We start from the raw sequence: 16,022 nt of genomic DNA on the forward strand, positions 1-16,022 counted from the left end.
CCCTGGCCTGGCCCCCACCCTGCTCCAGGAGATTGGAGCCCCGCCCTGAGCAGGTACAGCTGTGAAACAGCCAGGTACAATTTAAAGAATGGCACCAAGCGGGAAGGTTTGACAGTTACTTCCCCTTTGGCCTAACCAGCCCCCTAGAGCCCCCCTACTGCCCTGCCCCCCACCAGCGCCAGAGCCCGCCCCTTCGAGGCCTGCAGAACCCTCTGCAAAGCTTCCATAGCTACAGTCCCAGGAAACAATCATGCCCTCCTCCCCTAATCAGCACCTGCTACCTGCGAGGGTACCCGTGAGCTTAAAAATAACAATCCCTTCCCCTTTAGACATCACTTACTTGATGAAACATTTCTAGGTTTATTAGCTCAGAACCTTCTCATGACAACCCAGTGAGGTAGGCGGAGAAGAGATTACAATTCCCACGGTATATGCGTATGTGTTCAGAAATGAAGCTCAGAGAGGAAAAATGTCAAGCCCAGTGGTTCCCAAGGTGCAGCACACGCCCCACAGGGGGGGCAATTCAATAATGAGTTAACAGTGAATTTTTTACATTTCTTATGGTTCTAGGGGCCTCATCTACAGTGTATCCTACATAATAAAAAGCTAGTATGCAGATGACGGAATGGTGGAATGACCGGTCACTATGATGCGCACTGACCACCAGGGGGCAGACACTCCACCCAGGAGCTGCTTCCTGGTGGTCAGTGTGCTCCCACAGGGGGAGTGCCGCTCAGCCAGAAGCTGTGCTCAGGGCTGGCAAGCGCAGTGGCAGTGGTGGGAACCTCTCCCACCTCCGTGGGACTGCAAGAGGGCACAGGCCAGGCTGAGGACCCCCCCCCCCAAGGGCATGAATTCTGTGCACCGGGCCTCTAGTAAATATATAATTTTGGTAATAAAATTGTCACAGTTGTCACACATTTCATTTTAAGCTCACTTAAAGAAATTAGGATTGAATTTTTGTCCAAGTTTCTATTTTCATTTCAAATAGATTTTGACAATATTTGTTGCAGCCTTTACTAGGAAATTTTCTTGGCCAAAGAATTTCACTGGTTTTCAATTTATATTATGCAAAATGTAATAAAAAGTATCTATTCATTTGGATAGTTTCTATTTTTTTTATACAAAATGTTCTGTTGCCATAGATGAAACATTTAGACAAGATTGTTGAGTGGAACACACAAAATAAACTACTCTCTTGAGAATGATACAGATTTTGGACTATGGATTAGAGGAATCTCAAGTAATCCAAAAAAAAATACTACTTTTATTATTGTCCGTGAAAATAGTTTCTATCATTCTTCAAAAAGATAAACAATTCAGCTTCTGAATTTCTTCTTTTATCTGTTCTGTTGAGTATAAAAATAACAAGAAGAAAGTCTAGATAAAATAAAGGTGGAGAAATAAGAAACACCTTGCATGAGACCTTCTTTTCTGTTTAATTTGGCTCTTTTCAAGTTGTTTTAATCATTCGCTTCATTATATGCAGATCATGGTTTTAGTTTAGTAAATGCTGCTTCTTCATATGAGTGAGAGATTTAATATTGGATTTAATCAGTACCATCCAATAAACCACCACATCTGGGCACCTGCACCAGTGGCCTCCTCATGAGGATAGAAAATATCTGGACACACAGAAGTCCCAGCACATCATAAGGACATAGAGAAACCATGCTGGAGGCACCACATTTAGTTCTCCCTAAATCCCAATCATTTTGTCTCCATACTATCTTTAATAAAGTCATAATAAATAGCATTTAAATTTTGAAGATTTTGTGAGATATAGGCTGCATATACAGTTTATAACATTCTAATCAGTTTTCTTGAGTCCAAAGAAAGCAAATGGTAAATAGGCTATTTTATCTTTCTAGATACCATGATACTATTATAGGTCATTCCACGGTAATAGAACATATAAAAAACATAACAGAGAGGGAACACTGCAAATTCAAAGTGTGCTCAGAGACCCCCGGAAGACTCTTGGGATGCACAGACCTTTAATGTCACAATACAAAAAAAGTGAAAACTTTTCCTTTTGACATGATTTAGCAGTTCACTGATATTTTCCCCATTTAGTGAAGCACTAAAAGCAGGGCATTCCTTCTGGGTATGGAAATATAAAGAAATTGATTTTACAGGGTCATTTCTTCTTCTTTGGCTGTGCTCCTTAACGACTGTTTGAAATGCTGTAACAGTGCATGGCTGTTCCAGAGTCCTTGAGCACTGGCAGATGCTGTGGATTGACCAATCTTTGCACTCAGAATAGAGCTAATCTGAATCCCCTTCGCTGTCTCAAAACACTGCTGAAATCACACACCGGGTTTCCTTGCCACTTGAAAACTCTGTGCATTTCCCATTGCAATTAACTTACAATGACATTCAATTAGGCTACTAAGAATTTTTTAAATATAATCAAAATCACAATAGGTGGTCTGGTGCTTAATGTAAAATATTTGGAGGTCTATCCTCTTGATAAATATGTAAGTTCACTATATCACATTGTTAACTGTGGGCACCAGATTGTACAACAGATCTCGAGGACTTATTCATCTGGTATGGCTCTAACTCTAGAACCATGGAACGGCCACTCCCTTTTCCCCTCCCTATCCCCTGGCAGCCACCATTCCACTTTCTGCTTCTATGAATTTGACTATTTTAGGTGCCTTTCATGTTAAGTATTCTTCACACACACACACACACACACACACACACACACACACACACACAAAGAGACACAAGGACATTTTTGCAGATATCTTGATTGTGGTGAAGGCATCATGGATGTATGCATATATCTAAGCTCATCAAATTGCATACATTAAATAAGTGCAGGTTTTCTTTGTATATCAATTGTAACTCAATAAAGCTGTACATTTTTTTTAAATTTCTTTATTGATTAAGGTATTACAAATGTGTCCTTATTCCCCCATTACCCCCCACCTCCCATTCATGACCCCACCCCCATGTTGTCTGGGTCCATTGATAGGCTTATATGCATGCATATAAGTCCTTTGGTTGATCTCTCCTCCTTACCCCCACCCTCCCCTACCTTCCCTGAGGTTTGACGTTCTGATTGATATTTCTCTGTCTCTGGATCTATTTTTGTTCATCAGTTTATGTTGTTCATTATATTCCACAAATGAGTGAGATCATGTGATATTTATCTTTCTCTGCCTGGCTTATTTCACTTAGCATAATGCTCTCCATCTCCATCCATGTTGTTGCAAATGGTAAGAACTCCTTCTTTTTTACCGCAGAGTAGTATTCCATTGTGTAGATGTACCACAGTTTTTTAATCCACTCATCTGCTGATGGGCACGTAGGCTGTTTCCAAAATCTTAGCTATGGTAAATTGTGCTGCTATGAACATAGGGGTGCATATATCCTTTCTGATTCGTGTTTCTAGTTTCTTGGGATATATTCCTAGAAGTGGGATCACTGGGTCAAATGGGAGTTTCATTTTTAGTTTTTTGAGGAAAATCCATACTGTTCTCCACAGTGGCTGCACCATTCTGCATTCCCACCAGCAGTGCACGAGGGTTCCTTTTTCTCCCAATCCTCGCCAGCACTTGTCATTTGTTGATTTGTTGATAATAGCCATTCTGACAGGTGTGAGATGGTACCGCATTGTTGTTTTGATTTGCATCTCTCTGATGATTAGTGACTTTGAGCAGGTTCTCATATGTCTCTTGGCCTTCCTTCTGTCTTCTTTTGAAAAGTGTCTATTTAGATCAGTTGCCCATTTTTGATTGGGTTGTTTATCTTCTTTTTATTAAGCAGCATGAGTTACCTGTAAATGTTGGAGATTAAACCCTTATCGTTGATATCATTGGCAAATATGTTCTCCCGTGAAGTGGGCTTTCTTGTTGTTTTATTGATGGTCTCCTTTGCTGGGCAAAAGCTTTTTATTTTGATGTAATCCCATTTGTTTATTTTCTCTTTAGATTCCATTGCCCTAGGAGCAGTATCAGTGAAGAAATTGCTTCGGCATATGTCAGAGATTTTTCTGCCTGTGGATTCCCTAGTATTTTTATAGTTTCTTGTCATATGTTTAAGTCCTTGATCCATTTTGAGTTTATTTTTGTGTGTGGTGTAAGTTCGTGGTCTAGTTTCATTTTTTTTTTGCATGTATCTGTCCAATTTTGCCAACACCATTTATTGAAGACTGTCTTGACTCCATTGTATGTTCATGCCTCCTTTGTCAAATATTAATTTAGCATAGTGATTTGGGTTGATTTCTGGGTTCTCTATTCTATTCCATTGATCTATATGTCTGTTCTTGTGCCAGTACCAGGCAGTTTTGAGAACAGTGGCGTTGTAATACAGCTTGAAATCTGGTATTGAGATCCCACCTACTTTGTTCTTCTTTCTCAGGATTGCTGTGGCTATTCTAGGTCTTTTTTTATTCCAGATGAATTTTTGGAGAGTTCTTTCTAGGTCTGTGAAATATGCCGTTGGTATTTTAATGGGGAGTGCATCGAATCTATAGATTGCTTTGGGTAGTATGGACATTTTAATGATGTTGATTCTCCCAATCCATGAACATGGTATATTCTTCCATCTGTTTACGTCTTCCTCTATCTCTTTTTTCAGTGTCCTGTAGTTTTCTGCGTATAGGTCTTTTACCTTCTTAGTTAAGTTTATTCCTAGGTATCTTAATTTTTTTGGTGTGATGGTAAATGGGATTGCTTTTTTAGTCTCTCTTTCTGTAATTTCACTATTGGGGTATAGAAATGCCATAGATTTCTTGGCGTTAATTTTGTATCCTGCTATATTGCCGAGTTCATTTATTAAGTCTATTAGTTTTTTGATGGAGTCTTTCAGGTTTTTATGTACAATATCATGTCATCTGCAAATAAGGACAGCGTTACTTCTTCTTTTCCAATTTGGATGCCTTTTATTTCTTCTTCTTATCTAATTGCAATGGCTAATACTTCCAGTACTATGTCAAAGAGGAGTGGTGATAGTGGGCATCCCTGTTTTGTTCCTGTTCTTAGGGGAAATGGTTTTAGTTTTTGCCCATTGAGTATGATGTTAGCTGTGGGTTTATCATATATAGCTTTTATTATGTTGAGGTATGATCCTTCTATTCCCACTTTGTTGAGAGTTTTTATCAAGAAAGGGTGTTGGATTTTGTCAAATGATTTTTCTGCATCAATTGATATGACTATGTGATTTTTATCTCTCAGTTTGTTTATGTGATGTATCACGTTTATTGATTTTCGGATATTGTACCATCCTTGCATTCCTGGGATAAACCCTACTTGGTCATGGTGTATGATCTTTCTGATGTAGTGCTGGAACCAATTTGCTAGAATTTTGTTGAGTATTTTGGCATCTATGTTCATGAGGGATATTGGCCTGTAATTCTCTTTCATTGTGTTGTCTTTATCTGGTTTTGGTATTAGGGTGATGCTGGCTTCATAGAAGGAGCTTGGAAGTGTTCCTTCCTCTTGAATTTTTTGGAATAGCCTGAGGAGGATAGGTTTTAGTTCTTCCTTGAATGTTTGGTAAAACTCCCCTGTGAAGCCGTCTGGCCCCAGGCTTTTGTTTGCTGGAAGCTTTTTGATGACTGCTTCAATTTCTTCCATAGTTATTGGCCTATTGTGGTGTATAGATTCTTCCTGATTGAGTTTTGGGAGGTTATATTTTTCTAGGAATATGTCCATTTCCTCCAGGTTGTCCAGTTTGTTGGAATACAGTTGTTCACAGTATTTTTTTTAACAATCTTTTGTATTTCCGTGGGGTCTGTTGTTATTTCACCTCTTTCATTTCTGATTTTGTTTATTTGGGTCCTCTCTCTTTGCTTGTTGGTGAGCCTGGCTAGAGGTTCATCAATCTTGTTTATCCTTTCAAAGAACCAACTCTTGGTTTTGTTGATCTTTTGTATTGTTTTTTTTTTTTTTTTTTTGGTCTCAATGTCATTTATCTCCGCTTTGATCTTTATTATTTCCTTCCTTTTGCTTACACTGGGCTTTTCTTGTTGCTCTCTTTCTAACTCTTTGACTTGTAGGGTTAGGTAACTTATTACCATTGTTTCTTGTTTTTTTGCAGTAGGCTTGTAGAGCTATGAACTTCCCTCTCAAGACTGCTTTCGCTGTGTCCGAAAGATTTTGAATTGTTGTGTTTTCATTGTCATTTGTTGCCATGATGTTTTTTATTTCTTCCTTGATCTCTCTGGTAACCCAGTCATTGTTTAATAGCATGCTGTTTAGTCTCCATGTGTTTGATTTTTTTAGATTGTTTTTATTGTAGTTGACTTCCAATTTTATGCCACTGTGATCTGAGAAGATGCTTGATATGATTTCTATCTTCTTGAATTTGAAGAGACTTTGCCTATGACCCAACATATAGTCTATCTTTGAAAATGACCCATGTGCACTTGAGAAGAATGTATATTCTGTGGCTTTGGGGTGAAATGTTCTGAAGATGTCAATTAATTCCATCTGGTCTAGTGAGTCATTTAGGATTGATATTTCTTTGCTGATTTTTTGTTTAGAGGATTTATCCAATGGTGATAATGGGGTATTAAAGTCTCCTACTATGATTGTATTGCTGTCAATCTCTCCTTTGATATCCTCCAGGAGGTTTTTTATGTATTTGGGTGCTCCTGTATTGGGTGCATAATAGTTTACCAGAGTTATTTCTTCTTGTTGGATTGCTCCCTTTAGTATTATGAAGTGGCCTTCCTTATCTCTTGTTATGTCCTTCAGTTTGAGATCTAATTTGTCAGATATAAGTATTGCTACCCCAGCTTTTTTTTTTTCATTTCCATTTGCCTGAAAAGCCTTTTTTCTATCCCTTCACTCTCAGTCTGTGTGTGTCTTTTTTTCTGAGGTGGGTTTCTTGTAGATAGCAGATATATGAGTCATGTTTTCTTATCCAATCCGTTACGCTATGTCTTTTGATTGGGGCATTTAATCCATTTACATTTAAAGTTATTATTGATAGGTAATTATTTGTTGCCATTTTTATTCTTTACCCCTGTGTTCCTTCTTTGCTTCCTTTTTTTTTTTTTTTTTACAGTAGACCCTTTAGCATTTCTTGCATTGCTGGTTTGGTGGTAATAAATTCCCTTAGTCCTTTTTTTGTCTGTGAAGCTCCTGATTTCACCCTCAATTTTGATTGATAGCCTTGCTGGGTACAGTATTCTTGGACTCAGACCCTTCCTTTGCATGACTTTGTATATTTCATTCCATTCCCTTCTGGCCTGATGAGTTTCTATTGATAAATCAGTTGCTACTCTGATGGGGGTTCCTTTGTACGTAACTTTCTGTCTCTCTCTGGCCGCTTTTAAGATTCTTACTTTGTCGTTGGTATTTGCCAATTTAATTATAATGTGCCTTGGCGTCTTCATTTTCTCTTGGTTCTTACTCATATTGTCAAATTTGTCTTCCATTCTTTTCAGCCACCTTATGACCATTTCTCTGAATTCTTTCTCTGACAGGTTGCTTGCCTCCATTTCGTTTACTTCCTTTTCTGGTGATGCCTGCTTTTCTTTCTTGTGCAGCTGTTTCTTTGTCTGCCCATGGTCTCTCTTCTCTGGGTGTCTGGTTATGCAGTTCTCTCTCTCCTTATCCCAGGGGAAATCTGACCTTTCCGTGGTGGAGTGTAGAGCTCCTCTGAATCTGCGTGTTTGCGCCAATTGGGGACCAGTGCTCTGGGGTTCTCAGCTGTTCGGTGGGTGCCACAGTTGTAGATTTTCAGGCTTCCGATAACATCCACTTTCCCCTTCAAGATGGTGCAGTCTCCACGTCCAAGCTGGTGCCTCTGGTAGGGAACCCAACAGCAGTGGGGGCTGCCCGGTCAGGGGAGCCCCATCCAGCAGTCCCCCACCTTCTCCTGGAGTATAGCTGTCCCTTAACTCACCAACAGACACTCCCCATGTGACCTTCAGCTGTTTTTTCTATCTGCTCCGGGATAGGGCTCGGGACATGTCTGTCTATTCTGCCACCATTTTTTTTCTCCCTCTGTAAAAATTTTTAGTAAAAATAAAAAGCCTTTCTCTCCCCCCATATTAAAAATAAATATATAGCAAGGACTTCAAATTTTTAAAACTGCTTATCACTTCCCAATAATAACATCTCTGTATACACGAATAAGAAAAATAATGACTCACTTGTAAAACATCACATAGAGTAATTAATACATAGGATTAAAAAAATACATGCATCATGGAAAACTTCTCTGATAAATAAAAGCAAGACATTTTAAAGCTGTGCTTTGCCAGTAAAAAAAAAAAAAAAAAAAAAGATAAATTGAAAAAATCTCCAGATGGTGTGAATCTGGCACACTATTATTCTTTGAAAGTATATTCCTAGGTAAGGGAATTGAACCAACTTGCTTAATTCATTAATTAAAACATACTAATTGATAAAAATGAGGACATGTTTTCTATTTTCTAGAAGCTATAATATTAAATAATTAACCTCAATTTATAATTCTTGCTCCATTTCACACCTTCCCTTTGTGTGTTTAAGGACTAAAACATATACAATACCTCTTACCTCAAGTCTAATAAAAGAAAACCAAATTGCACAGAGGATAGGCAACAAAAACAAGCAGCATTTCAGCACCAAACAAAAAGATGACTTGGATACAAGGATAAATGATCAAAGAAGGGAAATATCTCAAACATAAGCCTCTAAATAATAATGCCTGCAGATAAATAATACTCTTTTATGATTATAGGAGTCAATAAAATGAGTTTGATAAATTGTAAAAGTGCATAACACTAAAAAAAAATATATTGAGAAGAGTTACTGATTATTTAAATTGTCAGCATTGGAGGGTGAAGAGAACCCCTGATATGCTCCTGGTGGAAGGCTATACTGGCACAACTTTTCCAGAGAATATAAATTGTTGGGGCAATTTTTAATTGAAAAACTTTAATGAATTTTTATTTATTTAGGTCTATCCATCCTACATGTCAGAATTAATACTAAGAAATTGTGCAACTTTTAGGCTATATGAATGTAAAGCACAATATTGTATTTTTATTATTATTATTATTTTAAATCCTCACCTGAGGATATTTTTCCAGAGAGAGTTGGAGGGAGAGGGGAAGACAGAGAGAAATATCAATTTAAGAGAAACACATTGATTGGTTGCCTCCTGCATGTACCCTGACCAGGGCCTAGGCTAAGGAGGAGCCTGCAACCGAGGTATGTGCCCTTGATGGAGTCAAACCCGGGACCCTTTAATCTGAAAGTCAATGCTGTATCCACTAAGTCAACCAGCTATGGCATAAAGTATAATATTTAGAATGTGAATAAAATGAGACAATTTAGATGTGTAAGAAAAGAAAGTTAGTTCTTTTGTTACAATCATTATGGAATACCATGCAGTATACCAATGATTTTGCATAAGAATGTTTGCAACAAAGAAATAAATTCATTGCATATTGTTCAGCAAATTGGTATAATAAAAGGACCAGTAAATCATCTAAAATGACAGCTTTGGAGTTGGAGGGCCTGTAGTAAAAGTTTGTGTTAAAACTTGCACCTCTGCGACTTACTATGTAAGATGTCAAACTGTTAAAACTTCTAATTTCTTTTTCTGTAAAGAGAAGAATAATTGTTCTTTTTCCTACCTCATTATATTTGGGGGATAGCAAAAAAAGACAATGCATTCAATGTTCTTAACATTTTACCCATTAAGTGTGCATAACATGCTGTTGATAGAATAGCATAAATACATCATTTGTAAAATATGTACATGTTTATATTTATTTTGACTTAGATATCGACATGATAAACATACAGTATTAACCTCAATTATTTTCTATGGGTTGAAATGTGATTTTTGTTGCATTTGTTTGTTTGTTTGCTTTGGTTAAATGCGTTCCCTAAATTTTGTACATGGCAGACAGTATGAGTCAGGAGTTCGGCTGCAGTAACAAACTACCCTAACATCTGAGCTGATTCAAAAAAGATAGGTTTATTTCTTGCTTCTGTTACAGGTCCCTTTGTGGTGTCAGCAGAGGTTTCTGCTGATTATCCTCATTCAGAGACCCAGGCTAATCAGCCACCATCTCAAATACTCCAAATCCCTGGGCCAGAGGAAAACGGAGATGGCAAATCTCTCACTGCCTCTTTAGCTTCTGCTCCGAAGTGAATACATCACTTTGTTCACATTTTTTTTTATAAAAGCCAGACAGACTCAGGAAGAGAACCTGAATAATAATAATAAATGTATTTCTAAGTCAAGAAGAGTTTAAAACTAATGGGTAACCTATCATTTCAGTTTTTTTAGCAGAACCTTGGTATGAAAATAGAGAAAGTTGTACATCATGCCTAACTGCCAGGAGTAGAAATTAGGATGAACAACTGTATATCCATAGTGACTACATGAGAGTCAACTAAATTAAATGAAAAGTTATTCCTAGGCAATAAGAAATAGAAATCAAGGAATCAGAGGATAAGCAGATAACGGAAGAGAGAATGTAAATTATTCCCCTACCTTCAAGACATAAGGATCACACTCAGTCATCACCAGCAGAAGCAAGTCATCTAATTTAATTTCCAGTGGAAAATGCCTTCACCTGGCCCTTGAGGTGAACTCAACTGAGGAACTTCAGTACATTCTTCCAGGGTAATTTATTTTTCTTGGCCCCAGCTGGTAAGCTGAAGAGGCTCTCTGGCTTGTGAACCGATGGGCCTTGTAATTGCTTTCCTCACTCATGTAACCACTGATGCAATTGTCACTCATATATTACAAAACTAATCCTTTGCAAGTTTCATATTGGCTATTTGCTATGAAACATCCCATGCCAATGAGTTTGTAGATGTAGCACTATGAAAAAGGAAGGGTCTCTGATCATTGGTCTGAGTACTGGCTCCCATAAATCCTTGGTCTTCACTCTCAATATCCTTATATTTTGTTATGGTTCCCTGAGAAATCACCTCACTCATCAATACCTCAATTTCTCCATGAGGAAACTAGAAAAGCTTATTATTTATCTGTAAAGTATTTCAAAAGGCTTAAATGAATTATAAGAAATAAAAGTTACCATAACTTAATCCATATATTCAACACCTTTTTAATAACAAACTTTAGATATACTCTACTTCTTCAAATAGTAGCTAAATTTATTAATCTCTAGGAAGGTAAGAGATAAATATGTGTTTATTAGAGTTTATTAAAAATTTATAGATAAAGCCCATAAGAAACTTCTTGCACTAGCATTATATTAAAAATTTTAGGGACAAATGAAAAATAACTGGTAAATATATATATTTAGAGTAATTTTCTGTTTGAGAGATATTTTGTATGTTTTTGTTTTTTTTCCCATTACATAAGTTATTTTAACAATAAATGAATATATATGTGAGTAAATAAATAATAGTAGTCTGAAAGATACTAACTTTTAATCTTTGTTACTTTAAAAGCATGAGAGACTCAAGCACTACAATGGCAATACTGTATTAATGCAGGCAGAACACTGTTTTTTTTTTGTCTAGGGTTATTCAGTGAAAGACGGGGTAAGTCAGAAATGCTTGTGAAATAAAAATATTCCTCTACCCATATCTTTCTTATCTCCCTACTTATAATCATTAGGAACAAATATCAGAGTATAAGAAAATACCTATGGTACAAATAATCTTGGAGACTTTGGGAGTTTTCTACATGAGGAAAACTATAAGTAATTTTCAAAAGCAGATGATAACAAATAATGGCAAGGATGTGAAGAAACTGGAACCTTCATTATTGCTGGTGGGAATGTAAAATGATGTAGCCACCTTAAGGACAGTACCTCAAAAAGTTAAACCTAGATTACAATATGACCCAGAAATCCCACTTATGGGTATAAACCCAAGAGAAATTAAAGCACAATTCACACAAAAAAACTTATACATGAATGTTTATAGAATGTTGCTCACGATAGCTAAAAAGTAGAAATGTTCCAAATGTCCATTAAAAGATAAATGGATAAATAAATGTAGCCTATCCATACAAATGGATATTATTCAGCCATAAAAAGGAATGAAGTTCATGCTACAACATGGATAAAGCTTGAAAACATCCTAAATGAAAAAAAGCCAGAAACATAAAGGTCACATATTTTATAATCCCATTTATATGAAATACCCAGATTAGGAAAATCCATAGATTAATGGTGTTTAGGGGTTGAAGGGAGAGGAGAATGGGGCATGACTGGTAAGGGGTACAGAGATTCTTTTCGTGATGATGAAAAAGTTCTAGAATAAGATAATGGTAATAGTTGCATAATTATGTTAATATACTAAAAGCCACTAAGTTGTACATTTTTAAAAAGCAACTTTTATGGTACTTGAATTATATCTCAATAACAAATTTATTTTTCAAAAAGAAAACTGTAACATAAAATGAAATATCTGATCTAACATTCAGGTAAAGGAAGTATTCCTTTTACTCTCTCACGAATAAAATTTACAATAACTTCAATTACCAGTTCCTCTGAAAGCATAGTTTATATTAATGTTTGTTGCCATTTTCAAGTTAGAGGTGAAATTGTATTTCTTATTTTGATAAATCAAAAAGAATGGAACCAACTTTCCGCTAGATGAATGCTTCCTTCTTCAATTTGTACTGATCTGGTACCAAGAATGCACCTGAGACCACATGCCTTCTCAGACAAAAAAAGCCTATTCAGAACTATCAGTGCATACAACGCTCTTTCAGAAGCCAACACTCTCCCCAATACACCAATGTTATTGAGTTTCAGAAATGGCAGTGGACTATTAGATGGTCTCATTCCGAAAATTTTGAGCAAATATTCAAACATTTTTATTTTCTTTTTAATGTATCATTGAGCTGAGTTGAAATGAACTGAAATTGAACAAACCTCAAGGTTACAGTGAATTGATAGCCTGTGAGCGTGTCTGGGTGTGTGGGACAGAAAGGGAAAGAGAGATTATATTTCTCCAGGTACTTTCATTCATGGAACTTGGATTTTTTTTTATTAAATTTACTGGGGTGACATTGGTTAATAAGATTATATACATTTTTAAGTGTATACTTCTGATACAACATCTGTATGTTTTATTAGTTCTTAAAAGACTAATCTCTCATTCAGGAATCTTAGCTATTTTTTCAAGAGGATATATGTGAACTGAATTCATCTGTCTCATAGGATTAGGAGGCGGTGATAAGGCCTAAGAGCCCTCACTTACCCCTTCCGGAGCAGGGCAGATCAGAGCTCCCTTGGCACTTCTTGATGCTCTCCTCAGCCGACAGTGAGCAGGAACGTGGGTGCTCACACTTCTTCCCATACCAGCCTACTTTGCAGTCACATCTTCCACAGTTACATTGTCCATGACCTTCACAAGGAGAGCAGTAAAAAATATATATACATGTGAAAAATATATTGAAGTCAGAATTCATTTCAACAGGGAATGTTATAAATGAGTCAGGATCTTAGTTAACAATATTAAACCTTAAAGCAAAGGTACATTTTTCTCAAGAACCTAAATACCTAATTTGTATTAATTGCTCATAAGGGATAAAGAAAAGCAACAACTCCAGATATGATTAACAGGCATATAGGGCTATAAATATGAATTTATCAAAATTCATATGCATGTGATTATATTGGCCTGCTGAAGCCTAACTAGATTATTTGATGGATTTGACAATTAATTCATGTGGAGGAAAGCATTGGAAATGGAAAATAACTTGTTTGTGAAACAGGGTCTTATCTTTTGGAGTCACCCACACATTATTTTCATTACTTTTATTTATTTATTTGTTTGTTTGTATTTTTATTGATTTCAGAGAGGAAGGGAGAGGAGGAGAGAGATAGAAACATCAATGATGAGAGAGAATCCTTGATTGGCTGCCGCCAGCATGCCCCACAATGGGAATCGAGCCTGCAACCGGGCATGTGCCCCGACCAGGAATTGAACTGTGACCTCCTGGCTCTTAGGTCGACACTCAACCACTGAGTCACGCTGGCTGGGCTCATTACTTATTTTTACCACACATTACATGTTTATCCTTAAAGCCAATAACCTGTGTGGAGTTCATCACTCTTGAAGACCAAATTACACACACAAACGTGGTCAGGTAAGAAACTGATTTCTTTTTATATGGACACAGAGCTTGTAAAGAACTATGATAAGTAGTGGTATGGGATAGAAAATAAAAGGCCAACGTTATCAATCAAATTATTGTATTCAAATCCTGATCCTGCTACCTACAGAGTAGGGCTGGTCAAATGACCTCATTGAAGTTTAGTTTCTTCATCTTTAAATGGGATAATAATACATTATCTACCCACATATATCAAGAAGTATATATCTTAAAATGCTACATAAAAGTGAGTTATTACTATTTTTATTTATTTGAGCCCACATATGTAACCAAGTAGGAATAGAAAGGAAAGCAGGATAACTTCAGTTGAGCTTTTCCTAACTCCTATGGAACATTCAGGTATTCCTTACAGATTCAGAACAACGTGGATTTCTACAGTTGCTGCAAAAATGCATTAAGAATTTTAAAGGAAGTGAAATTACACTTTTTTTAAGTAAATCAGGTATTATGTTAATGGATGAAAATCCATGCTATTTTGTCATTGGCATTTGATATTACTAATTTCAATTCAAAAAACATTTATTGAATATATACCATGTAACAGAGTCTAAAAATAAATTGCTGTTATCATTAATACTCTGCCTTAGATCTCATCATTTTAAAGGAAAAGAAAATTGTGCTTACTAGTAAATATAGGGTGTCCCAAAAATATATACACTTTGAATAATTATTAATGCCTGTGTTCCTTTTCAGATTTAATCCATTGAAATTAATACTTATTCAAAGTGTGTATACATTTTTTGGGATACCCTATATGTATAACATGTGAATAGGATCACTTAGGCCTTCAAATTTGAGAATTTTTATTTTAGTAGTTTAATTTATTAGCAATTAGATTTTGCTGGTTGTTGATCCTGTGGCTTTTTGCCATTTATCCCAGCTTAAGAAATTCCTACTCTTCTCCTCAACACTCATGCAATTTCAAGCCAAATTTGCAAACAGAGCTGTATTGCAGATGCATAGGTAAATAACAGTTTTTAAAACAAAATCTTTAACATTTAAAGTACAATCTATTCTGCCATCTTATAAGAGCTAATAGCTTTGAAATTCTTGAAGACAAGCGGTTTCATTTCAAGAACATTTAGATCTGCCATGACGATACCAGGCAAAGCATAGAATGCTGTCATATGTGGAAAATCAGTTGACACTTTAACAAAAAAAATTGAACAAGAGAGTTAGATTGAAAGGGGCGGGGGAGAAAGCTTTACTCTTGAAAGTTTAAAATAGCTGTAAAAGTTAGAACAAAATATTCAGTAGGTTTCAGATGCTATGAAATCCCTACCCAGGAGGATGCCACCTGCTGCTGCAGTTGTTTGAAATCCCCAGGCAGCAACCCTTGCCCAGGGTGAAGGTCCCAATAACTAGGCACCTAAAATGAAATAGGAGCCTGTGCTGGGGACACCTGTGACTGAAGGGAGAACAGTCTCAAGTTCTATAGTTGGGACACAGATTTAAGAGTAGTTATTGCCCTGGCCGACTTGGCTCAGTGGATAGAGCGTCGGCCTGGAGACTGAAGGGTCCTGGGTTCGATTCTGGCCAAGGGCACATGCCTGGGTTGCGGGATCGATCCCCAGTGGGGGGCGTGCAGGAGGCAGCCGATAGATGATTCTTTCTCATCATTGATGTTTCTATCTCTGTCTCCTCCCTTCCTCTCTCAAATCAATAAAGAAATATATTTTAAAAATTATTTAAAAAAGAGTAGTTATTATTGTCTATCTGAGGATCATTCACATGTAAACATTAAAATAATTGTGGTTGAATAAAACAAATTTGTAAGGACAGTCAGAAGTTATTAATAAGGTATTTTTAGAGTTAAAATATGGTCCAATTAATATCAAAATAAGTCAGATTAATTGTGGATGCATTAGCAAATTATGGAAAATGCAGCTGCTCTAGAAAAAGTAGCTCTATGTTATTATTGTAGCTTCATTATTTTAATCCTTTGCTAT

At 36.5% G+C, this 16,022-nt stretch overlaps 1 protein-coding gene across 1 annotated transcript in view; it reads right to left on the minus strand.

Moving 5' to 3' along the window:
- ITGBL1 (integrin subunit beta like 1) overlaps positions 1-16,022 on the minus strand; it is a 209,698-nt gene that overhangs the window by 83,613 nt on the left and 110,063 nt on the right. Inside the window, exon 7 of the mRNA XM_080660967.1 lies at positions 13,155-13,301. Within this exon, the coding sequence (XP_080517093.1) occupies positions 13,155-13,301 (147 nt within the window). The remainder of the gene's footprint in view (positions 1-13,154; positions 13,302-16,022) is intronic.

Source organism: Plecotus auritus (assembly GCF_963455305.1).
Source record: "Plecotus auritus genome assembly, chromosome: 3".
Lineage (NCBI taxonomy): Eukaryota > Metazoa > Chordata > Mammalia > Chiroptera > Vespertilionidae > Plecotus > Plecotus auritus.